Here is a 26073-nt window from a genome sequence, read left to right as displayed (position 1 = left end):
ATGCTGGGAATTGAACCCAGGTCAGCCATGTGCAAGGCAAACGTCCTACCTGCTGTGCTGTCGCTCCAGCCCCATAAAAGCATTGTTGAAGAGTTCTACAAATAGTTTTTTTATTCCCTGCAAATTTGACTTCATGATGGTGCATTGATTTATTTTGCTAGCATTGTGCATATATGTAAAAATGTTACTGATCTTAATAAAGAGATGTTCTTTTGTATGTTGGTATTTGTGAAGGATAAAATATCTTCTGTGTTTTGTAACCTGTGAGGTGCTGTGTGCTTTTCAAAAATTTTTTTTTATTTTTGGGCCACACCCAATACTACTCAGGATTACTCCTGGGTCTGCAGTCAGAGACTAACTCCTGGTAAGCTTGGAGAATCATTTGGAGGATGCCAAGAATCAAATCCACGTTGGCTGTGCACAAGGCAAAAAAATCTCTATCTGCTGTACTTTCGAATTGCCCTCTCTGCTGTGTGTTTTTTATGTTCAGATCTTCTTCTTCTTTTTTTTTTTTTCTTTCTGGATCACACCAGCGATGCACAGGGGTTACTCCTGGCTCTGCACTCAGGAATTACCCCTGCTGGTGCTCAGGGGACCATATGGGATGCTGGGAATCGAACCCGGGTTGGCCGAGTGCAAGGCAAACGCCCTACCTACTGTGTTATTGCTCCAGCCCCTGTTCAGATTTCTTTAAAAAATATAAATACTTGTTAAGAATTAAAAGATTTTTTTTCCCCCCAGAATCTGAATTTTGGACTCTTATTTTTGGGGATGGTTGTTTTTGAGATTTTAGAATTTAAAGATTTTGATGAATTTCATTCTTTTTTTGGGGGGATTGGAGTTGGGTCACACTGCCAGGTAGGGGGCATAACCAGCATTGTTGGATCCATCACTCCTGGCAGTGCTCAGGAGACCTTTTGCGGTCCTGAGGACCAAACATGGGTAGACGGCATGCAAGGCAAGTGCCTTACTTGCTGTACTGTCTCTCTGGCCCCAAACGTATGTTGTGTTATCATTTGGTATGATAGCGTTTAGAATTGTGTCTTTCAGGATTAATACTCAAATCAGTGTTCTTGTATGTTTGACTTACTTGATGGGTTCATTAAACTAGTGATAAAATTAGTATAAGTGAATGACTTGACGTGATCTGTGAGGTCTTTGAAATAAGTGGTATCAGTAGGAGATTTCTGGGAATTCTAATCAAATATGTTGTTTATTATGTCATTTACATTAATTACCATCGAGAAGTTCTGTCTCCAAATCTAGTCACATATCTGGGTCAAGATTACCACACTTGGATTTTAGGTAGAACTTTTTGTTCAGTTAATTGCAGTTTGGGTGATATATTTTAATGATCTTAAAAGGGAATTTAGGGGGGGAGTGGGGGGACCCACAACCAGTGTTGCTCAGAAATAATTTTTTGTGGGCTCAGGGATTGAACCTGGGTATGCGAAGTGCAAGGGAAGCACCCTACCCACTGTACTATTGCTCTGGCCCCTAAAAGGAATGTGACTTGAAGTTGATGTTAAAATTGGGGCTGGAGCGATAGTACAGTGGGTAGGGCGTTTGCCTTGCATGCGGCCGACCTGGGTTTTATCCCCAGCATCCCTTATGTTCCCCTCAGCACTGTCAGGAGTAATCCCGAGTGCAGAGCCAGTAATAACCCCTGATCATTGCTGGGTGTGGCCCAAAAAGCAAAAAAGTAAAAAAAAATGAAAAAAAATGTTAAGGCTTATTAATTAAAGACTTCTGTTGTTTTTAATTTTATTGTTTGTGTTTTTAATTTTTTTTGAGGGTTGCATACTTAGTAGTTCCGGGCTTCCTCCTGGCTCTACTCAGGGATCACAAGGATTCACCGTTATTAGCTGTATTATCTGTGGCCCATCCCTGACTTGACAATTTTGACAGAACAAAAATTTGTATTCATTTTCACAATGATTTACCTTAGTAAATTAAAGTTTGATGGTCTATGTAGTAAACGTGATATCCATTTAAGAATAAGGTATAGCTTTGCTCTTTTTCCCTTCAACTTCTGTCATGGCAATTTTTTTTGTTTGCTTTTTTAAAATTTTATTTTTATGAAGTTGTTTATAATTATCATTACACCTAATGTTCAAACACCAATCCCACCACCATGCACCTTCCCACCACCATAAGAAGAAAGTGTGTGAAGATTTGTCATGGCATATTTGAGGCCTTGACTGTAATTTCAGTACTATTTACAATTTTCTACAACTTGATTGTAGCATCGTTAAACATTTCAACCAATGCTTAATGAACTGCTGATTGTTATCCTCTGTTTCTTAGACCACTTTCTTAAAGAATTCAGAACTGTAGTAAATACTTGATTTTAAAGAACCAGGTGGATGTTATTCTTTTGTTTGCAGCAGTTTCACTTTTATTCTGGCCATTTTGTTAAGACACTTACTGAAATACAACCAAAGAAAGAAAATATAGATGTGTTGCTTTCTGCACTTTTGCCTACTAGAGCTCATTTAGATTATTATGTTGTATTATAAGCTTTTACTGGCTGAATGCTTATAATTAAGTACATATTACAGGAGAAATGTGTCAAAGTAAAATGCCAATGTATTGTGTAATTTTATATATTTTAAAGAAGACCCTAGGGCCTCATACATGCAAGACAGATACTGAGATATATTCCTTTTCTGTTGTCTAGTAAATTTTATACAACTGTTAACTAAAAATGTTGGAACTTAAAAATATATGTATGTAATAATGTACATTTTGAATTGCTTCCTTACTAGGTGGTTGAAGATTATGCTGGAAGATGGCAGGTCCCTTTGCCACAGCTTCAGGTTCTTCAGACTGCACTTTGCTGTTTTACAACAGCCAGTGCCTCATTTCCAGATGAATGTGAGCACGTACAATATGTTTTGAGTAGCCTTGCTTTGTAAGTACTTTTTACTTCTTATCACAATTGTTGCTTGATGTATTTAAAAATTGTTTTTTGATTAATTTTTTTGCAGAAGTAACCTTTTCCAAAGTTTTCCTTAAATTAAAATATTTGCATTAAAATATTTGCATTTCAATATTTACATCACAACATTACAAATTGAACATTGAACCTCAGTTTTACTTCCATAATTAAAAAAAATATTTAATAAAGTTTGGTCAGTACTATCAGTTAATTTCATTTAAAAGTTCCCAGATTGCCTTGGTGTACTGTAAGTCTCAGAATATACCAATAAAGTCTGTCAGTTTAGAGAAAGACCTTCAATGAAGTGAGAGAGATTAGAAAACTCCTGGTTTGCAAAAATTCTTAACGACTGATTTAAAGACCACAAACTGAAAAATTTCCTAGATTCTGTCAAAATTTCAGTAAAGAAGCAAAAAAAAAAATCCAGTAAAAAGAAAAGAGAAAATTATCACTATTGACTTAAAGATTTCAACAATTTTGTGGGGTTGGGAATACAGAAAGTGGATGGAGAAGGACCTTTGAAGCAGCAGAACAAGTCACAGCTTTGTTATAAGTACCTCACATTATACTCTTCTCACAGTATTGGGTTGGATCAACTTTCAGAATCAGAAAAATATGAGAATGTCTTGTTGAATTAGTTTTATTTTAGATATGTTTTTATATATGGATATATTTTATATATGGATATATATGGTTTTATATATGGATATGTTTTTATATATGGATATATTTTATATATGGATATATTGTAAAATACTTAAAAGATTGGTAGCTAAGACAAAATTGTTTGCTGCTTTATAAGATAGGAGGAAGACAGTCCTACCATTCTTCCATCAGTTTGTTCAGCTCTCCCACCAGAGTCCTAGAGAGGTATATAATTTGTACATTCGAGGTATGAAATAGAGATAGGTAATGAAATACCCTGGGCAATGCAGGTAAAATATTTTCCATTCAAGCCAATCACCAGATTATGGTGAGTTAAAAAAATAGTATTGCTCTTTTCCCCTCAATCTTTATTTAAACACTGTATTTTACAAAGTTGTTCATAATACAGTTGTTTTGTGCATTCAGTGTTCAACATCAGTCTCATCACCAGGATGATCTTCCCTCCATAATTGTCTCCATTTTCCCACCTACCCCCCAAACCTGCCCTCTTAGCAGGCACCAAATAATTTGTTTTATAGCTTGTTACAAGATAGTAAGTGGAATTATCAAAGTTCCATAAAAGACAATTTGTCAAAATTGTTATATCTATCTATATTAGAAAACTAATATCCACAGCCAGGGAAAGCAGGGCCTAGGAGAACTGGTCAATGGTTGGAATCAACCACAAGTGTATGTGGGGTGGAGGGTAGGTAAGATAGAGAAGGGAACGGTATGAAAATAATAGCTGGAATAATCACTCTGAGAGAACACTGAGTATTAACTGAGTATTAAGTAGGTGAAGGGATATTCCTGATAATCTTTCAGTATCTGTATTGCAAACCAGAATGCCAAAAAAGGAAGAGAGGAGGAGAGAGAGAGAGAGAGAGGGAGGGAGAGAGAGGGAGAGAGGGAGGAGAGGGAGAGGGGAGAGGGGAGAGGAAGAGAAAAGAGAGAGAGAGAAGAGAAAAAGAAAAGTTCCTGCCATAGTAGCAGGTTGGGGGGTGGGGTTGGGGTGAGAGGGAAACTGGGGACACTGGTGCTGGGAAATGTACACTGGTGGAGGGATGGGTGGTTGGAACACTGTTTGACTGAAACCTAATTATGAACAGGTTTTTAAATTTTTAAATTTTTTTTATTATTATTTTTAAAATTTATTTTATTGAATCACCATGCAGAAAGTTACAAAGTTCTCAGGCTTATGTCTCAGTTATACAATGCTCAAACACCCGTCCATTCACCAGTGCCCATATTCCACCACCAAAAAAAAAAACAAACCACCAAAAACCAGTACACCTCCCACCCCCCACCCCCCACCCACATCTGCATAACTGATAAAATTCACTTCATTTTCTCTTTACCTTGATTACATTCCATATTTCAACCCCAAACCCACTATTGTTGTTGGGGTTTCAACACAGAACTCACTATTCTTCTTGGAGTTTATCCCCCTAAAATATGGCCCTAAGAGCTACTGCGGCCGTGCGGTTTAGGATTTCTGTGTTTTAATAATTAAGTACATGGAGATTTAAGTGGGAAATTTCATCATTTCCCTTCCTGGGACAGCATAAAGCAAAAGTTTAGTTCACAGTCTGGGGACATGGCTGCGAGCACTTGCTGGGTTCAGAAGTAATCTAGCTGGCTCTGGATCTTGGTCGTTCGGCAGTAAAGCGGCCGTGCATGAACAGCTTTTTAAAGGTTATATCGCACAATGATTCAACAACAACTAAAAAACCCCCACAAAATTGTTATATCTTACAATGGTATTATTAAAGTGAGGGTATTCCATTGTGAAACTTGTTGTTACAGGTTTTTGGCATATTGAATATGCTACGGTTAGCTTGCCAGGCTCTTGGTAGCTAATATAAGAAATATAGTGAAAAATTCTTGGAAGAAATAGAGTAATACTACTTTTGGAAAGAAAAACTTAAGACAGATATACTTTGTACCTAGCATTTTTCAGAGTTGAAATAGTGAAATATTTACTCATTAAGATATTCTGTGTGACGTGAATAATGAAATACCAAAAATAATTTTGAGGTAATAAAATATAATGGTTCAAATTTAAACTTCTGCAACCTGGAAAGATAGTACGGAAAATAAGACATTTTCCTTGCACATGGTTAATTCCTTTTCAGTTCCTGGTTGAAAAGCACATATGGTTCCTGAACACCACCAGGAATTATCCCTAAGCATAGAGTCAGTAGTAATCCCTGAGCACAACTGTGTATCTCCCCCTTACCCACCAAAAAAACAAGAAACATATTAATCTGTAGGAATGTTCAAAGGTCAAGTTGGAGACTATAGAACAAAAACAATGCTGGAGGAGATTGCATTTTCAACTAGTTGGAATTCAAGAAAAAGAGCTTGCGAAAATACATTGGTAAAACATTGAAAAACAGAAGTTTCTCAGAAGTTGTAAACTTTTATACCGAAAGAGCCCAAGAAATATCCAGTACAATGAATATGAAAAATACTTAGTTAATACATTAATTTGAAGTCTCAAAGTTCCAGAAATTAAAAAAAAAATGAAATTTCAACACTTAGGAAAACTTAGTTATACCTACAGAGGAGCAAGCAGGTATTAGTTTTAATACTACCAGTAGTAGGTATTAGAATATAATAACTAGGGGCTGGAGTGATAGCACAGTGGGCCCGGGTTCCATCCCCAGCATCCCATATGGTTCCCCCGAGCACCGCCAGAAGTAATTCCTGAGTGCAGAACCAGGAGTAACCCCTGAGCATCGCTGGGTGTGACCCAAAAAACAAAACAAAACAAAAAGATAGAATATAAGAACTATTGATGGTAAATACTAGAGGGAAAATTCTTTTCCCCCCTGGTGTTGGAATTGAACCCAGTACCTCAGTATGCTATTATTGAGCCAAGTCTGCAGCCTGCAAATTATTTTCAGTATGCAATTTTAAACTCTTCCCAGCTATCAGTGAAGAGAAAAGAAAGAACTTTTTTTTATTTTTGCATTTTTTAAAAAAATTTTTTTATTCTTTTATAGAATCACCATGTGGAAAGTTACAAAGCTTTCAGGTTTAAGTCTCGGTTATACAATGCTCAAACACCCATCCCTTCACCAGTGCACATATTCCACCACCAAGAATCACAGTATACCTCCCACCCTCCCCCCGACCTTCCCAGCTCCCCACCCCGCATGTGTAACTGGTAAATAAGAAAGAACATTTTTAAGCATGCAAAAATCTGTCAGTAATGTTTCTCAAAGAAACATTACTTTTCTGCCCAATGAGGACAGAATTGATCTCAAACAATGTGAGGAGATCATAGTGGACTCTGGTACAGTAGGTGGAGAGCAATGGAATGGGTGGCATGATTTGTGTTGAAGAAGTTAGGTTTCAGGTGTGATCTGATTGATTTGAATCATTATGTGAATAGTTTTTTTTTTTCCTTCTGCAGTGGGGACAGTAGGCCAAAATTTGAGGAATTGAAAGATTGAATTGTATATACATCCTAATACTATTAATATTTAGAGAATGTGGGGCTGGAACGATAACACAGCAGGTAGGGTGTTTGCCTTGCACGCGGCTGACCTGGATTCGATTCCCAGCATCCCATATGGTCCCCTGAGCACCGCCAGGAGGAATTCCTGTGTGTCGTGGGGTGTGAACCAAAAAGCAAAAAGCAAGAAAAAAAAAAAAGAGAATGTCCTTCATATAAGTGAGGGTATAATATAAAAACAAAATTAATAGTATTATTAAAGAAAAATACTCAGATCACTGCCAATCTTAGATGTCTGTAAGTAGATCTTCTAAATGTTATTTTTTGTGGAAATACATTGTAACAGTAGAGATTTGAGAGTAATCTTGAGAAGCTGTGACTATTTAAAAATGCTAAGATTAGGCAAGATAGGGGCCTTGTATGTGACCCCCCTAGTTGTGGTCCTCTAAGTTCTGCCAGGAGTGACCCCCTAACTTAAGCATAGAGCTTGGTGTAGCCCCTGAACACCACTGGATCTAGTTTTCCCAAAAAAGGAGAAGGAAAAGAGAAATTAAAAAGATATTAAACACTCCAGGAAAATGAAAAAATATTCAGGACAGAAAGGATTCAGAATCATGCTGAGATACTCACTGCATGTTACTGAGTTTTCTTAACGTAGATGGCAGTGATGGCAGTTATTTACTTGAAACTTCTAGATGAAGTTCAGAAATAATAGGAACAGGGAAATTACCAATAAGGTTCTTTGTCTATTTGTTGTCTATCAAATAGATATTGTAAGTCAGTCTGATGGAAGTTGTGAGTTGAAAGTGAATTTCCAAGGCATTTCTTTCGGCTTCTTTAATGTTGCTTTATAAAATGGAGTGCCAATATTATGTTATCATAAAGGTGAATATATAAAGTTATAAGGATAAATATGGAGTTAGTAAATATAATAGCTCTGGGGAAGATGTAATTGTTCTATGAAGACTTAAATTCTCTTTGATCATAACAAGAAATCAAAAGAATACATAAATTTATTACAAATAAACTGCTGCAACAAAACTTTGAACTGCTGTTAAAAACTCTGGAGCAGGCCTTCCTCTATCCCATCCTTTCTCCATTCCTTTCTTCATCACCATTGTGTTCAGGGCTTACTCCTAGTTTTAGCTGTGCTTGGGGGATCATATAGGATGCTGAGGATTATTGACTGCATGCAAGGCAGGTATCCCACCCTCTGTACAATTACTCTGACCCTCAGATGATCCTTCTTTAAAAGTTCACATGTATATATTTATACTTAGGATAAGGAATTGTAAAATAATGGATGTTAACTATCTTGTTTGTGGTGATCATTTAACTGAATATATGTATATCAAAGTACCAAGTTGTATTAGTTATCTGTTTTTTAGTTATATCCAGAAGCTGAGAGAAATTAAATGAGGAAAGTTTAGAATGTAATTTGGCTTATTTTTAATTTGTATTTATTTATTTTAAATTGAATTACCGTGAGATAGACCATTACAAAGCTATTTTTTAAAAATTAATTTATTTTATTGAATCACCATGTGGTAAGTTACAAAGCTTTCAGGCTTATGTCTCAGTTATGCAATGCTCGAACACTCGTCCCTTCACCAGTGCACATTCCACCACCAAAAACCCCAGTGTACCTCCCACCCCTGCATAGCTGATAAATTTCACTTTACCTTGATTACATTCCATATTTCAGCACAAAACTCACTATTGTTGTTGGACTTCCCCCCCCAAAAAACAGCCCTGCTGAAAAGGAAGCATTTGATAATTAGTTTTCCATTGCTGAGAATGAAGAGATATGAAGAGTTTGGGATTTCTGTATTTTAGTATTTTAGTGACTAAGTCCAGGGAGATTTATGTCAGAAATTGCATCATTCCCCTTCCTGGGGCAGCATGGGGCTATGGCTTAGTTCACAGTCTAGAGACATTTCTGCAAGCAGCTGCTGGTACCAAAAGTAGTCTAGCTGGCCTCCAGATTGTGGTTGGTCAGCAGCAGAGTGGCCGCACACACGTGCGGCGACCTGGGTTGCATCTTGGCGGAGTACAAAGCTATTTATGATTGGGTTTCAGCCATACAATGATCCAACACCCATCCCTCAACCAGTGCACACCTCCCACTACCAATGTCCCCTGTGTTCCCCACCATTCCCCAATACCATCCTCCCCCCCAGCCTGCCTCTGTGGTAAGCACTCTTCCTCCCTTTCTCTTTCCTTTTGTGCATTATGGTTTGCAATAAGGTATTAAGATGTCATCATGTTTGTTTAGGCATTTAGTATTTTTTTTCAGGGAGGTAAGACTGGAGTAGTTTTTTTTTAACTGGCAGCTTTGGGGTATGGTCATGACTGCCGAGGTTTCTGAAAGTACAGGGAAATAGGGAGAGGTAGCCCATCTTTACCTCAAGAAAGCCCGGAGATTTCAGTTATGGACCTGCATAACCCAGCAAGTTAATATCTTGTTGAGGTCTATCCCTAGATGGTGGAGTCCAGTCAGGAGTATGCTGGCAAATTTGGACTTTGTGGGAGCTGCTGGGGGCTTTGTTTGGGTGGGCAGTGGCTTAATCTCCCGGTTGTTCAGCCTTGTGTGTGATTAACTGCAGCTTTTGATCTCTTTCGATATATATTTATGAGTTCTCTGAAACAAGAGCTTGAGATTTTAGCAGCCTCTCCTTCCTTGTTTTTCCTAACAATTGGAGGCTCTTTTCAGGGCCAGGGGAATGAGACCTATTATTGTTACTGTATTTGGCATATCAAATACACCACGGGGAGCTTGCCAGCCTCTGCCATGAGGGTGGGATACTGTTTGGAGCTTGCCGGGCTCTCTGAGAGGCATATATATTTATTTCTCTCTATGATGATGTGTCACATGGCGACTTTGTATCCGCACGGTACAGGAATAAGTTCACTCATGCGTGAGGCTCGGCCCAAGAGTGTGAAAAGTGGCCTGGAGCCTGATGGCGGTTGGGTAGTGGAGGTTGGCTGCCAGGGCTGGGTCCCTTAGGGTGGGGAAGGCTCTCAGGGGCACCCCTGGTGCGGAGTCGGTGGCATGGTTATGGGGGCCTCATTTTATGCTCCCTTCTGGGAGAAGCAGCCGCGAGTTCTGGAGGGTGGATGAGGAGATTATCTGGCACTGGCAGGACGTGGCTTATGGGTGTGACCCCTGAGCCGCCTGAGATTGGGGGAAGCAGGCAGAGGATCTCTGTTCCCATTAAGCCCAGAGTCGAAGGTCACAAAGTTCTGTGTTACCTGGGTTCTGTGGGACTTCACTCAGGAGTTAGTCTAGACCCGAGTGTGTTGAAAGCGGCCAGGAGTGTGGTGGTGGTTGGGTAGTGGAGGTCGGTTGCTGGGGCGGGGTTTCTTGGGGCAGGAAGGGCGCTCACTTGCCCCACCCTGGTGTGGAGTCTGGTGGCATGGTTATGAGGGCCTCACTTTATGCTCCTTTCCGGGAGAAGCAGCCGTGAGTTATTAGACAACTAAACCATGAAAAAGTGAGAATTTGGATTTTCTGAATCCAAAGAATATAAAATGTATAGAACCATTTTCTTCCTTTTTGTTTTTCCTGTTTTGTCTTCATCCTTATAAGATTGCTTTGAAACTTGGATTAAATGTACTTAATCAAGGGAGAATAAATTCTCTCCCTTCACTCCTAATCTGCCAAATATGTGGAAATTTGGGCTCACTGCTTGAACCAATCCCTCCTGAGAAGTGTGTGATAAAGAGTTTTTGGCTCAATCTTATGACATACCCACTGTATGCCTAATGGAAATGAGAGTACCATACTGCATTGACAGTCCTTCCAGAACCTTGATAAGGAATTTAGGGAGTAAAGAGAGCTGACCTGGTATGCTGGAAAGAACGATTTTTATGTGACTGTGAAAGCTACTGAAACCAATTTGTTGTTTTATACTTATTTCTGCATATGTTATTTGCAAACAAGAAATATTCTTGGGTTAAGTGTATCTATTTGGCCTACTCCACTGCACCATTTCATCTATATATTGATGAAATATATAGGTATTGCCTCTAAAAATGATTTTAAGGCTTTCAAAATTAAAAATTACTTATCTCATTGCTTGCTGTTTTATTTTTGGGATGCCAGGAATTTGTAAAGAACCTGGGGTTCCTTCAAGCAGAGCATGTGTTTTAACACTTTGAACTATTTCTCCAGCCCCATTGGTTAACTTCCTGCAGTTCCTGAAATGAATAATACTCCCAAGCAGAGTAGTCATATTGGAAATGGACAGTACTAGGCAAAAGAAAGCAATTAGATGGTCAAGAAGAGTACAGGGCTTAAGATGCATGCCTTGCCTATGGCTGACCAAGGTTTGATTCCTAGCATTGCCCACTGCAGCCTTGGAGACCTCCAATTACCACAGAGCTTTCCAGGTAATTCCTGTGATCTTAGGCTCAGCGCAGCACCACAGCCTTTGTCCTCACATCGAATTTCACTGGAAGTCACCCCCCCCCCCCCCAGTTTCCCTGAGTATCATTTGGGTGCTCAGATAGTAAATTAGTAAGATTACTGGTTTGTTGAGTAGTAATGATTAATGGTAAGATTAGTGGTCTGTCAAAGTTTTCATTAAACTTCATACATTTAAAAAAATTTATCCAAACAGAAAAAGTAATTCTAATTTTTGTTTTTATTTTATTAAAGCACTGTGAGTTACAAAGTTTTTTCAAGTTGGGTTTTTTACATAGACTATTGCATCATTGTTCCTGCCAGCAATGCTCACTTCCTTCCACCAGTGTTCCCAGGCACCCACTCCAACCTCTGTGCTCTGTCCCCAACTGCCATCTTGACAGGCATAGTAATCACATTTTTAGTACTACAAGAAAACTGAAAAAAAAAAAATTCTAGCAGTATTAAAAACAAATAGCTAAGTCAGAAAATTGTTTAATTAGTTCATAATCATTCATTCATTTTGTTCTTGGTACTAGGGATAAAGTAGAAAATAAGATAGATAAGCCCTTGTTCTCAAAGATCTTACAGAACTGAAGACATTAAACAGGCAACCACACTATTATGTGATTATGAAAGAATTACAGGGTACAGTGAGGGTATAACTGGGAATTGGACTGGTCTGGGAAGTCAAAAAATTTGCTGATGTGCTGATATTTAAGATGTTTTCTTGGAGAACGGGCACTGGTGGAGGGATAGATACTCAGGCTGTATATGACTGAAACACAGCACGAGAATATGTAAACCTGTATCTGTACCCCCACGGTGGTTCATTAATAAAAAAATTAAAATAAAAAAATAAGGTGTTTTCTGAAGAAATGATGGGGAAAACTGATATAAAACATAAATAATATCAAAATGAAGTCTATCATACTAAGGAATTTAGTCATTTTTATTACATTTTATATCTGTAGAATTCTTAATTTTGTTTTATAACATTATTTACTTGACATACTAAAACTATAATTTATGCAAACTAAAGAATTAAAAAGCTAGGGATAGAGTTCATAATTTGGGGCTGAAGAAATAGGAATTGAGGTACCTGCCTTGCAGGTGGTCAACCTCAGTTCAATTTCTAGTATCATATCGTTCCCTGGGCACTGTCAGGTGCGTCCCAAAAAGCAAAACAAAATAAAAACTGTAGTAAATATTATAGGTGGTACTAAAAGCTGTGAGATTGAGAACCAGGGAGATAATTCCAAGGGTTGGACTCTGGAACAATGGGAGGCCTGGTTTAAGTCCTTACAGATGCTGCCAGGAACACTAAACCAGGAAAAGACTTCAGGCAGCATTGGGTATGGCCCCCAAACCATTTTTTTAAATAAAAAGCATAATGTTGAGGCCATCAAGAAAATAAGCATATAAAAAAAGATGACGGGTCCAGAGAGATCTCTTAAAGACAGAACACATGCTTGAGGCACGGGTTTGATCCTTGGTACCTCATGAATCCAAGGACCTCCTAGGAGTGGATGCCAAGTTGGGAGTAGCTCCTGAGTGCCACTGGGTGTGGCCCCCAAACTAACATGAAAATTAATGATATTAATTGGGGGAGGCACATTTAGTAATGCTCAGTGCCTACTCCTGGTAGAATACTCCAGGATTACTTTCCAGGAGTATTTAAAGAGCTCTCGGAAGAGCCTGGGAAGCTCTCTGTGGTGTATTCAATATGACAAATACAGTAACAATAACAGGTCTCATAAAAACGAGTAAGGAGTGCCTGCTAAAATCTCAGGGCTGGGATGAATGGAGACGTTACTGGCACCCGCTCGAGTAAATCACTGAACAACGAGATGACAGTGATATAGTGATACAGTGAAAGAATTAAATATAAAATTCTGTATTTAATTACAAATATTAAAAAAATTTAACTTATTTGTAAGATATGTAAGCATGTAAGTTATAGTAGTCACTGACAGAATTGTGTTTTATGTGACCCACTTTCATAAAAGCCTTTATCACTTTGTAAATTAAACGTAAGTGAAAATGCCATGTTATAGGATGGGAAACCCCACAGACCATTAGCAGCCTCACAGAACTTCTTTGTAGGGAAGGAAAGTGGACTTTTTTTCATACCTGAATTCTAAACATTTTATTAGAATTTATTAAATAGTCGCGTAAGAATTGTTTTAACAGACTATAATTTTATCCACGTGAAAACTTATAACCTTTGAATATGTGTTTTGGAAAACTGGTTTGGGAAGTTAGGAGACATTTGAAAATATGTTACTTAAGATTTACCCTCTGCTGTTTCCTTGTTTTGGAGGGGTTAAAGATTGATTACTAAGTTTTACAGGTATAATAAAGGTAAACACCGTGAAGCATAGAAAAACATAAATTTTTAAGGACTACCAAGTCTGAAATAGAAACTGGAAAATCTGATTTAGTGATCATCAATATTGAAATTGAAGTGGTGATTAAAAATCCCCTCCCAAACAAGATTTTAGTCCAGATGGCTTTGTTATGAATTTCACCAAATCTTTTGAAAAATCTAGATGTTTTTCCCTGAATCTTCCAAAATCAAAATACAGTTTACAGGCTGATATATGATCCAGATGCCAAAACTAGTAAGGACATTGCAGAAAAGGGAAATTACAGATCAATAGTTCTAGTGAATGTAGATGGAAGAAATTCTAAGTAAAATACAGATAAAATTTAGTAAAACATTGAAATGATTATTATTACCAGTGGGATTTATTACTGAGATACAATATGGTTCAACATACACAAATCAATGTATTGCTTTAATAAAAGACAAAGATCATGATATTATCAACAGAGACAGTTAAAGTGTTGACAGCAGTCGGGTGATGTTGAATAAAATGGGGATTGAAGGTCGTTGCACACTAAGAGCCATATACTCAGTGGTGAAAAGCTAAAAACATTTTTTCTTGAGGGAATACATTTTCTCTTTGTAATTTTTATAATAATATTTATTTATATGTTTATTTTTTTCAACTTTTATATATTTTATTTTCATAAAGTAGTTCACAATAGTTCATTACAGAAAATATTCAAATACCAATCCCACCACGACCACCTTCCCACCACAATAAAAGGGAAAGTGTGTGAAGGTTGTTATATTTCATTCTGGAGCTATTTAAGCCCATATGTAGGAGAATACAAGCAAGTACGTTAAAACCAAACAAATGTGTGCTACTTTTGGTAAGTGGGTTAGAGTATAAGAGGTGGCTGCGTGCTCTAGGAAATTTTGTGCTGCTCTCTTCCTGGAGCTTTAGTTTATAGTCTCTGGATCTTGGCCATTGATGAGATTACATGGCACTGGGGGGCAGTTTGTGGGTGTGACTGCCAAGCTACTGGAAAACTGGGGATCTGCGGGGAAGAGGCCCAGTCCCTATCCTAGTGGGCTTGGAGATCTCAATCACTGGTCCACGCATACCTGTTTTTTTCTGCCAGTTCCCTCTTGGGTGAGGTTGTCTGAGTCTGTGAAGAGTGGCCTTGAGCATGGCAGCGGTTGGGTGTTGGAGATTTTCAGCTGCTGGGGTTCAGCTTGGGGCAGGAAGGGAAACTCAACAGGCCCCCCTTTGAGGTGCCCCGGTGAAGACAGCCTGACGCGGGGTCAGGACATTCTGCTATATATTTGTGTGTTTAAAAAGTACAACTTGTTACCTGATCATGTGATTACCAATGTTTCACTAGTACTCCATCAGTCTTCTGGATCCCTTCTACCCTTGCTACCTATTCTCTTCCCTTTTCTCTTGATAAGCTCAACAGAGCCTAAGGAGTTGGTATTGATTGTACCTTGTTACTTTTATTTCTTTCTGAACCACATATGGGTGAGATTATTTGCTGTTTGTCTTTCTTCTTCAGAATTATTATGACGGCTTAGCATGACACTCTAGTTCCATCCTTGTGGCAGTAAATGGTGGTATTTCATCTTATGTTCATCATGTACACACACACACACACACACACACATCTTTTTCTACTTATTTGACTGTGCTCTATTCAGAACAGCAAAACACAGATGTGCATATATATATTTTTGAATTTGTGTTTTTGGATTGTTGGGATAGATACAGGCTGAAATTTCTGGTGGCTAGATCTATTTTTAATATTTTGAGAGATGTTCACATTATTATTATTTTTTATAATGTAGGAGTACTGCTATTTATTCATCCATCTATTAAACTGATTGAATTGGGCATGAACTCCATTAATGTTCACATTATTTTCCTCAGAGGCTAGCCCAGTTTATATTTCCACCAACAGTGTATAAGGGCTCTTTCCTCCACATCCTTTATAGTATTTGTACCTGCCTTTTTTGCATACAGGCCATTCTCATAGAAATGAGTACTATCTTGTTTTGATTTACATTTTCCTGAAAATGTTTATAGTGAGTATTTTCATATGTGCCTGTCTGCTATTGATACTCCTTTCTTGGTGAAGCATCATTCAGCTTTTCTTTTTTCCTTGTATTCTTTTTGAACACATCAAGCATTGTTGAAAGACGCTTCTGGCCCTGGCTCAGTGCGCAGGGAGTCATATGATACTGGGGATCAAGCAAAGAGCTCTCCTGCATGCAAAGCTTGCACTTCTGTATGTTGTCTCCTCACTTTGTTTAATAAATGTTTTATTTTTTATTTATTTTTGGATTTTTGGGTCACACCTGCAATGAGCAAAAATAACTCCTGACTCTGCACTCAGAAATTGCTCTTGGCAGTGCTCAGGGGATCACATGGGATGCCAGGGATCAAACCTGGGTGGGCCACATGTAAGGCAAATGCCCTACCCACTGTGCTATATCGCTCTGGCCCCTGTCTTTTTTTTTTTTTTTTTAAATTTTTTATTGAATCACCATGCGGAAAGTTACAAAGCATTCAGGCTTAAGTCTCAGTTATACAATGGTCGAACACCCATCCCTTCACCAGTGCACATATTCTACCATCAAGAACCCCAGTATACCTCCCTTCCCCCACCTCCCCACCTGTGTAGCTGATAATTTTCACTTTACTTTTTCTTTACTTTGATTGCATTCAATATTTCCACAAAAAAACTCTATTATTGTTTGGAGTCCGTCCCTCCTTCCCCCCAATCAGACCTGCTAAAAAGGAAGCATTTGATAATTTGTTTTCCATTGCTGAGAATGAAGAGATATGAGGTTGGTTTTGGATTTCTGTATTTTAGTAACTAAGTCCAGGGAAATTTCTGCCAGAAATTGCATCATTGCAAGCTCATACCTCTCACCTCTCTTTAGTGGTTCTTATAAGATGGCGATCTCCACGCCTTCCCCCCCGAAAATCGGAGAGAACCTTTCCCCTCCTGGGGTGGCATGGGGCCGTGGTTTAGTTCGAAGTTTAGAGTGGCCCCTGTCTTTTTTTTTTTTTTTTTTTGCTTTTTTGGGTCACACCCGGCAATGCACAGGGGTTACCCCTGGCTCATGTACTCAGGAATTACTCCTGGTGGTGCTCAGGGGATCATATGGGATGCTGGGGAATCAAACCCGGGTCGGCCGCGTGCAAAGCAAGCACTGTGCTATCGCTCCAGCCCCCTGGCCCCTGTCTTTTTGATCGGAATTTCTGTGTCTTTGTTACTGAGTTTTGCGAATTCTTTATGGATTTTTTTGTTCCCTGAGCCACATATAATTTTTATTTTTAATACAGTTTTACTACTAATTGTCATAGTAAACTACAGAATTTCAATCAGTTAAACAATCTTAAACACTAAAAAATAAAAAAAGCTTTTATGGATCTTTTATTTTGATGAGATTAAAGATTATTAAAAACATCTTTATATATTAAAAACTGTATTTACTGCTACATAGAGACAGAAATTAATTGAAAGATAAAATTTTGTGTTTATGGATTGGAAGAGTTAAGATAACTACCCTGCTGAAAGCATTTTATAGACTCAGTGCAATCTTTTTATAATTCCAGTGTCATTCTTTGAGGAAATGGAACAAACATTTCTGAAACTGTAGGGAATCACAGAAGACCCTTTATAGACATAACAGTCCTAAGAAAAAAACAAGAATGAAGGCAGAATATGCCCAATTTTATTATTGTGATTTTTGGGTTACACCAGGCAGTCCTCAGGGATGATTCTTGATGGGGTTTGGGAGACTATACAGAATGCTGGAGATTGAACTCTGGTAGATCATGTTCAAGGCAAGTACCCTACCAGCTGTACTATTGGTCTGGCCTCCATACACTCAATTTTAAACCACCATAAAGCTATAGTAATCAAAACCATGTAATGTTGGAATAAAATTCATAGAGACAAATGAAATAGAATAGAGAGCCCAGAAAATCTTTCTCATGTAGATGGAAAGTTAATTTACAGCAAAGGAACTGAGAGATTAAAATGATGAAAAGAAAGACTTTTCAGAACAAATGAAAACTGATTTGAAAACTGGTATGAAATGAAAACTGATTTGAAAACTGGTATGAAAACTGATTAGCTACTTGCAGACAGTCTTAGAAGCAATTACTTTATATAGCTACATGTAGTCTTAGAAGCCGTCACTTCTTTTATCTTGCTCACTAGGTAACTCAAAATCTGCTAGGCCAGAGAGATTGCTCAGGTGATAAATCACCATACTTCACATGCATGAAGCCAAACTAAATCCCTGCTCCATTTATACTCCAGCATTTAGTGGTATAGATCTGGATTCCCAAGTACTATCTTAAGCACTGCACTGAAGGACTCAGAAACTGAGCTACTAGGTTGAATATTGTAGGGCGTGACCAAGCCTCCTGAGACCCACTTGGTGTGGTCTCTAAATATAGATTACTTACATGTCAGACCCCAAATCATAGAATAAATTGATACTCCATGAAAATGTTATGCCCTAACTCATTTGACTTATAACAGTAAGGAAAACAAAAAATAAATGGGATTACATCAAACCAAAAGGCTTTCACTGTAAACAAAGCTCATCAAAACAGGAAGACGTCTTGCATAATGGGAGAAATAACTTGCAAAAGATACTTCTGAAAAAACATTAATATGAAAGATACTAGAAAGCTTTTTAAAATCATGAAAAAGATGAGATTATCACTTATGAACACTTAAACATCAGAGGTCTTAGAGTGAATAGATAACAGGAAAGAAAAAGAAATCCTTATCTGAAAAAAACTATAATTATTTGCAAGTGATACAATAGTGCATATGTAGACAACTAAGGCCTCCATGAAAAAGCTGTTGTGAACTATGGTATATATTGCAAAGCAACTGGTTATAAAATTAGTATACAAAAACTTGTATTCATATATGCAAATAATGAACAAGAAATAGACATTAAACAGTCACTAATGTATCCAAAACAAAATGAAATACTTAGTAATAAATTTAATAAGGTAGGTGAAAAATGCATTAACTTAAAACTGGAGGACACTGTTAAAAGACAGGAGAACATTGAGGAACAAATATTGAAGCAGTCTTGCATGTGACTGGTCCAGGTTTGATCCTGCATACCAATTCCCTGCATCTCCTTAGGAGTGATCATTGAGCACAGAGTCCGGAGTAAGCCCTGTGCACCACCAAATGTGGCCCAAAATATAAAAAAAAAAGGGAAGAAATTGAAATGAAAAGATTCATTTTGGACTGGAGCTATAGCACAGCGGGTAGGGCGTTTGCCTTGCATGTGGCCGACCTGGGTTCGATTCCTCTGTCCCTCTTGGAGAGCCTGGCAAGCTACTGAGAGTATCCCGCCTCCACACAGAGCCTGGCAAGCTACTCGTGGCATATTGGATATGCCAAAAACAGTAACAACAAGTCTCACAATGGAGACATTACTGATGTTCGCTTGAGCAAATCCATGAACAACGGGACAACAGTGCTACAGTGCTACAGTGCTACTGTCCAGTTTAGCAAAAGTATTATATGGATTTAATGCAATCCCAATCCAATGATACTTTTCAAGAAATAAAACAATTTACTAAGATTTATATGGAATCACAAAAGACCTTGAATATTGAAAACAATCCAGAGGAAATAAAGTAAACTGCAGATATCATGTTAACTTCAAACTGCATTATAAAGTAATAGTAATTAAAACTTGTTAAAATTTAAAACTCATGAATAAAACAGATAAATGGATCAGTGGAATAGAACTGAAAGCCCAGAAATAAACCCGTGCATTTTTGGTATATCATCTATGAGTAAAGTATCTAAGACTATACATTTGGAACAGAAACTTTACCAAGGAAGAGATACGAATGGCCAAAAGGCACATGAAAAAGTGCTCTACATCATTAATCGTCAGAGAGATGCAGATCAAAACAACCATGAGATACCACCTCACACCACAGAGACTAGCACACATCCAAAAGAACAAAAGCAACCGCTGTTGGAGAGGATGTGGGGAGAAAGGGACCCTTCTACACTGCTGGTGGGAATGCCGGCTAGTTCAGCCCTTTTGGAAAACAATATGGACGATTCTCAAAAAACTAGAGGTTGAGCTCCCATTTGACCCAGCAATACCACTGCTGGGAATATATCCCAGAAAAGCCAAAAAGTATAGTCGAAGTGACATATGCACTTATATGTTCACCGCAGCATGTTTACAATAGCCAGAATCTGGAAAAAACCCGAGTGCCCTAGAACAGATGACTGGTTGAAGAAACCCTGGTACATCTATACAATGGAATACTATGCAGCTGTTAGAAAAAATGAGGTCATGACGTTTGCATATAAGTGGATCAACATGGAAAGTATCATGCTAAGTGAAATGAGTCAGAAAGAGAGAGACAGACATAGAAAGATTGCACTCATCTGTGGAATATAGAATAATAGACTATAAGACTAACTCCCAAGAATAGTAGAAATAAGTACCAGGAGATTGTCTCCATGGCTTGGAGGCTGGTCTCTCATTCTGGGTAACTCAGGGAAGGGACCACCAAGTAAAATGTGGTTGGAGGTCATGTGGGGGAAGGGTGATGTGGGCCGAATACAGACTAGAGACTGAACACAATGGCCACTCAACACCTTTATTGCAAACCAAAACACCTAATCAGAGAGAGAGAACAAAAGGGAATTCCCTGCCATAGTGGCAGGGTGGGGTGGGGGGAGACGGAACTGGGGAGGGGGGGAGGGATGTTGGGTTTACTGGTGGTGGAGAATGGGCACTGGTGAAGGGATGGGTTATCGAACTTTGTATGGGGTAAACATGAGCACAAAGATGTATGGATCTGTAACTGTACCCTCACGATGACTCTCTAATTAAAAATAAACTAATTTAAAAAAAAAAGACTATACATTTGGGAAAAGGAAAGTCTCCAGTAAATGATATTAGAAAAACCAGATAGTCATGTTCAAAAGGATGTAAATGGGCTTTTGTAATTCTGTATACTACAAAAATAAATTCAGCACCAGGGACTTAATTATATAGTACTACTTATCTTCAGTTTTGAGATCTTGGGTTCAGTTCTTGCCGCCATACGTACTCAAATTCTAACTATAAACTCACTGTATGATATAGCAAATTACTACTTAACAAGCTACCACAACACAGATAAACCACCAAATTGTTACTCTGAAAGATGGCATCTTTTAAAAGTTCTACATATTTTATATGGTTTGTATGAAAAGCCTAGAAAAAGCAACTCTGTTATATAGAAAACAGATCATTGTGGCCTTGGGCTGCTCAAGAAATAGAGATTGACCACAAATGGGCATAAGGCAGCTTCCTGAAGTGAAGAAAATGTTTAAAACTGCACTGGGGTGATGGCTTCAAAACTATAAATTTACTGAAATTGCTTGAATTATATACACTTACGATATATGAATTCAAAGACATGGAAATTATACCTCAAGAAAGCTTTAAATAGACAACTAGCAATGTGTAAAGAGTGAAGACTTATAAACTAAACATGACTAATGATTGATAGATGTTTCAGTTATGAAAGAATATCAGGATCTGTTTTCATTGGCCATTATCTAGTTCTTTGATTTGTTTCTTTATGCTGTACATATGGATGAGATCATCCAATACAGTCTTTTTCTTGACTCATTTTTACCTAGCATGAAATCTCTCCAGTTCCATCCAAGTTGTAGCAAAATTTAAGAATTCAACTTAGACCTGATTAGTATTCTACTATATATATCCCATGCTTCTCCTGTTTTTCTTTTCTTAAAAAGCTTTTTAAAAACAGATTATACAAAGGTGTGAGAAAACATGCTCTCTCTGTCTTGAAAGCCAAAGTAATATAAATTGGTTGAATAGCTTACAGAGAAAATTTGGCATTAACTACCAGAATGATAACCTTGTATTCTTTGAAAAATTTTATTCCTAGGCTACATCAGTGATACAGATATACAATATATCTGTATATAATATACAGATGTACAATATACATCTTGACTTTTGGGGTATGATTTATATTTTAATGTGAATTAAGTGATTTTCATTTAATCACTTTAATAATAAATTATGATTTTAATTTTTATTAAATTATTTTAATATGCTATTGCAAACAATTTTATATGTTCTTATTTGCTATTAACAAGTCCCACAATGGAGACATTACTGGTGCCCGCTCCAGCAAATCGATGAACAGTGGTATGGGATAACAGTGCTACAGTGCTGCAGTATTGTTCATTAAAGTATCTTTAAAATCTTTTCTGAAAGGCAGCTCAGATAGAGAAGGGAACACCAAGTAGAGGATGTTGGGAGGACACATTCAGGTTGGAAAATTTGAACTAAAAGTAGACTATAGACTGAACATAAAAGCCACTCAATACCTCTGTTGCAAAATACAAAACCCAAAAGGAGAGAGAACAAAAGAGAATGCCCTGCCGCAGAGGCAGAGGCAGGGTGCGGTGGTGGGGGGTGGGGTGGGGGTGGTGAGAGCAATACTGGGATCATTGATGGAGGTGAATGGGCACTGGTGGAGGGATGGGTAAATGATCACTGTATGAGTGAAATGCAAATGCAAAAGTTCATAAGTTTGTAACTGTACATCACAGTGATTTGCTAATAAAAAATTAAAAATCTTTTCTGAAATTTTAAATAGACTTTTCTACCTTTTGTCTAAGTTGTAAGAACTCTTTACCTGTGATTTTTAAATATTCTCCCACTCTGTTTTTTCTTTTTATTTTCTAATGAGTGGTGTTTTTGAAGATATTATTGATTTTAGAAATTTGATCCAAGTTTTCTTCATATATTTCCATCAGTTATCATTGCTTCTTGAATGTCTAGATTCATAATTTTCAGCACGTTTGGGAAATTTCTTTAAAAAATTTTTTTAAAAATAACCATCACTCTTAGGTACCACCACTCACAGAGTGTCTATAGTTACTCTACAGCTAACTGCTTGTTCTGTTTATTTTTTATAAACCTTTTTTATGTTTTATTTCAATAAAGCTGTATCTTGTATTTTTCTAACATTTTCTACAATGCCCAAGTTGACATATAGCCCTCTACAATGTATTTTTCATTTCAGGTATTTATTATCATTAAAATTTCATTTGTCTCTTTTTTGTTTTGGGGGGGCCACACCTGGCAGTGCTCCTGGCTCTGTGCTCAAGGATTACTCCTGGCCTGTCTGGGGGATCATATGTGGTGCCAGGGAAATAATACTGGATCGGCTTGTGCAAGGCAAGTGCCTTAACTTCTTTGTTATCTCTTTGAACCTTATTCAGATCTTTTAATCTTTGCTTTTTATTTTTGCTCTTTGGGTCACACCTGGCGATGCACAAGGGTTACTCCTGGCACTGCACTCAGGAATTAAATTACTCCTGGTGGTGCTCAGGGGACCATATGGAATGCTGGGATTCGAGCCCGGGTCAGCCGTGTGCAAGGCAAATGCCCTACCCGCTATGCTATCTGTCACTCCAGCCCTAATCTTTGCATTTCCTTATTGTGTTTATTCTTTGTTGTTTTGTTTTAGCAGTGGAGGTGTAAACTATTTTTCTGGCTCTGATGCTGCACATGGCCAGTTTTGTTGTTACTTGTTTTGTATGGCTCTCAACTTACTAATGCTCATCATGTTTTTAAATAGAGGTGTAAGAAAATACGTAACGGATTTCATATGGTCTACAAAATCTAAAACGCTATCTGACAACCCAATTTCAGACCAAAACAGTGTGTAACAGTAAGAAGGTACACTTATGATAGTTGAAACAGATTAACTTTCTAACCTTGGCTAGATTTACTTAAAGGTACACAGCAAAGACTTAGCAGTAAAAAAGAAATGTCTATTTCTAGGTATTTTTAGTTCTACTATTAACTTAGGCTTGTAGTGTCATATGTTGTGAAGTCCAGTTTTTAATCAGAAATTATAGACAAAAAAAGAGCAAGAAAAAGATCAAGAGAAAAGAAATTAGTAGAATCAAATTCAGATAGAAAGGTTTTAATGAGATAGGAGTGGAGAATGTGCTAGAATATGTTGAGGTTTAAGTATATCAAATAGTTTAAGAAAGATTCAAATGAAAGTACTTGGAAGTATGAAGCCCAGTAATAGAGGAAAAATTCTTATGATGGCATCAGGAGACAATACGCAGCTGAGCAAATAATGAATGAATTTGAATATAAAAGAGTAAAAATTAACAAAACAAGGCAAAGATTAAAAAAAAAGAATATAGAGTAGAACATCTGATTTATTTTGGAAATTATGAAACTGTCTATTAAAATCCCAGTAAAGAAAAATGAGACGAAATGCTGACTGACCGGAGTGATTATGAGTTTTCCAAATACAATGAAAAAGAGCAAGCCACAGATTAAAGAAACAAAAAGGGGAGGACCTACATAGGTGGACATTTGTGCATCCATCTCCAGATATCCATCCACCTATCTATAGGCATATCACATACGAACTTAAAATCATAGAGAATATTTTCAGGACTACCAGAGAAATAAGACATTACCTAATTTAGAAGACTAAACAGAAATACAGTATTTCAGAAACTACTCAAGCCAGGACACAATGAAGGGACACTGTTAAGATTCTGAAAGAAAAAGTGCTGAACGAGTGTAGAAAAAAGGATCATTTTCAGGTAAACAAAACTTTTAAGAATAGAAAGACGGGCTGGAGCGATAGTACAGTGGGTAGGGTGTTTGCTTTGCACTCGACTGACCTGAGTTCAATCCCTGGCATATGGTCCTCCAAGCACTGTCAGGAGTAATTCCTGAATGCAGAGCCAGGAGTAACCCCAGAACATTGCTGGGTGTGATCCAAAAAGAAATAGAAAATATAGCCAAAAGAAGTAAGCTCAAAAAGGACAAAAGCTTGGAACACTGTAGCACTGTAGCACTGCCCTCCTGTTGTTCATTGATTTGCTCCAGTGGATACCAGTAACATCTCCATTGTGAGACTTGTTGTTACTGTTTTTGGCATATCTAATACTCCACTGGGAGCTTGTGAGGCTCTATCGTGTGGGTGGGATACTCTCAGTAGCTTACCGGGCTCTCCGAGAAGGACGAGGAATCAATCCAGGTTGGCCACTAACAAGGCAAATGCCCTACCCACTGTACTATCTCTCCAAATTTTCATTGTTTCTAACCACTGTAAACATGTATCTAAAGTAGGGGTAGTGAACATTCTTCAAGGGTCACAATGTTTCAGATTTGTAGATCAGAGAGTCTTCTGAAAATACTTAACTTTGCTCTTGTAGTACTGAAACAGCCATAGGCCATATGTGGCATGCATTTATGTTTATGGTTTAATAACACTTGTAAAAACTGTCTGTACCTGGCAATGCTCAGGGGACCATTTGGTCCTGGGGATGGAACCAAAGTTGGTGCAGACAACCCCTATATTCTCTCTCTGGTCCTCTATATTTATTTCTTAAGCTATATTATACTCATTTTATATTCAGGACCTGAGTTTAACATATTAAGACTTTGTAGGCTATCTTACTCATGATGCTGATTTTTGCTAATGGTGTTGTGTTTCTTTGTATGCCATGCATTTCTTTATTTTACTAAAAAAATTTAAGTCCTAGATTAGGTAACATTTTTTTTTCTTTTACAGTAGTGTTAATGTTTTTGAAAGCTACAATTTTATTTTTTTAATTTTCTTTTTGGGAGTCACACCTCACCAGGGGTTACTCCTGGCTCTGTACTTAGGAACTATTCTTGACAGTGCTGGGAAACCGTATAGGATGGTGGGGATCGAACCCAGTTTGGCCTTGTGCAAGGCAAATGCCCTACCCGCTGTGCTATTGCTCCAGCACGGACAGTGGATTTTTTTTTGAGAAAATGTTTTTGAAAATTTTAATGAGACACATCTAACTGTAAGTCAGTGGTGGTATGTGTTGGTATCAGTGTATTAATGTACACAGTTACCACACTTTACTACCTCCAAAATCCCCAACATCACTAGTGTTCCTATATTATAGTCTGACTCCGACATCCCCTCACCCCATCTAATAATCTGTTTTGTAAACCATCTCATTTGACAGTGTCCATTTTGCCTTGTCTTACATACAATGATAAGTGAGATCATCTGGTATTTATATTCCCTCTGATTTATTTTACTTTAAGTGAAACCCTCCAGTTCCATCCAACTTGCATCAGATTGCAAGATTTCATCTTTTAATAAACTGCATATTACTCTATGGTGTAATTTACCACAGCTTCTTTTTCTGTTTATCTGTCAT

General features: G+C 37.7%; 1 protein-coding gene across 2 annotated transcripts in view; it reads left to right on the top strand.

The window, feature by feature from the left end:
* Positions 1–26073, top strand: part of ZNF654 (zinc finger protein 654) — a 108456-nt gene that overhangs the window by 34695 nt on the left and 47688 nt on the right. For both annotated transcript variants that reach the window (XM_055125122.1, XM_055125121.1), the window contains exon 2: positions 2769–2914. In XM_055125122.1, coding sequence (XP_054981097.1) covers positions 2769–2914 — 146 coding nt within the window. The remainder of the gene's footprint in view (positions 1–2768; positions 2915–26073) is intronic.

The sequence above is a fragment of the Sorex araneus genome, chromosome 2, assembly GCF_027595985.1.
Source record: "Sorex araneus isolate mSorAra2 chromosome 2, mSorAra2.pri, whole genome shotgun sequence".
Lineage (NCBI taxonomy): Eukaryota > Metazoa > Chordata > Mammalia > Eulipotyphla > Soricidae > Sorex > Sorex araneus.
This window is presented reverse-complemented; position numbering and strand designations above follow the sequence as displayed.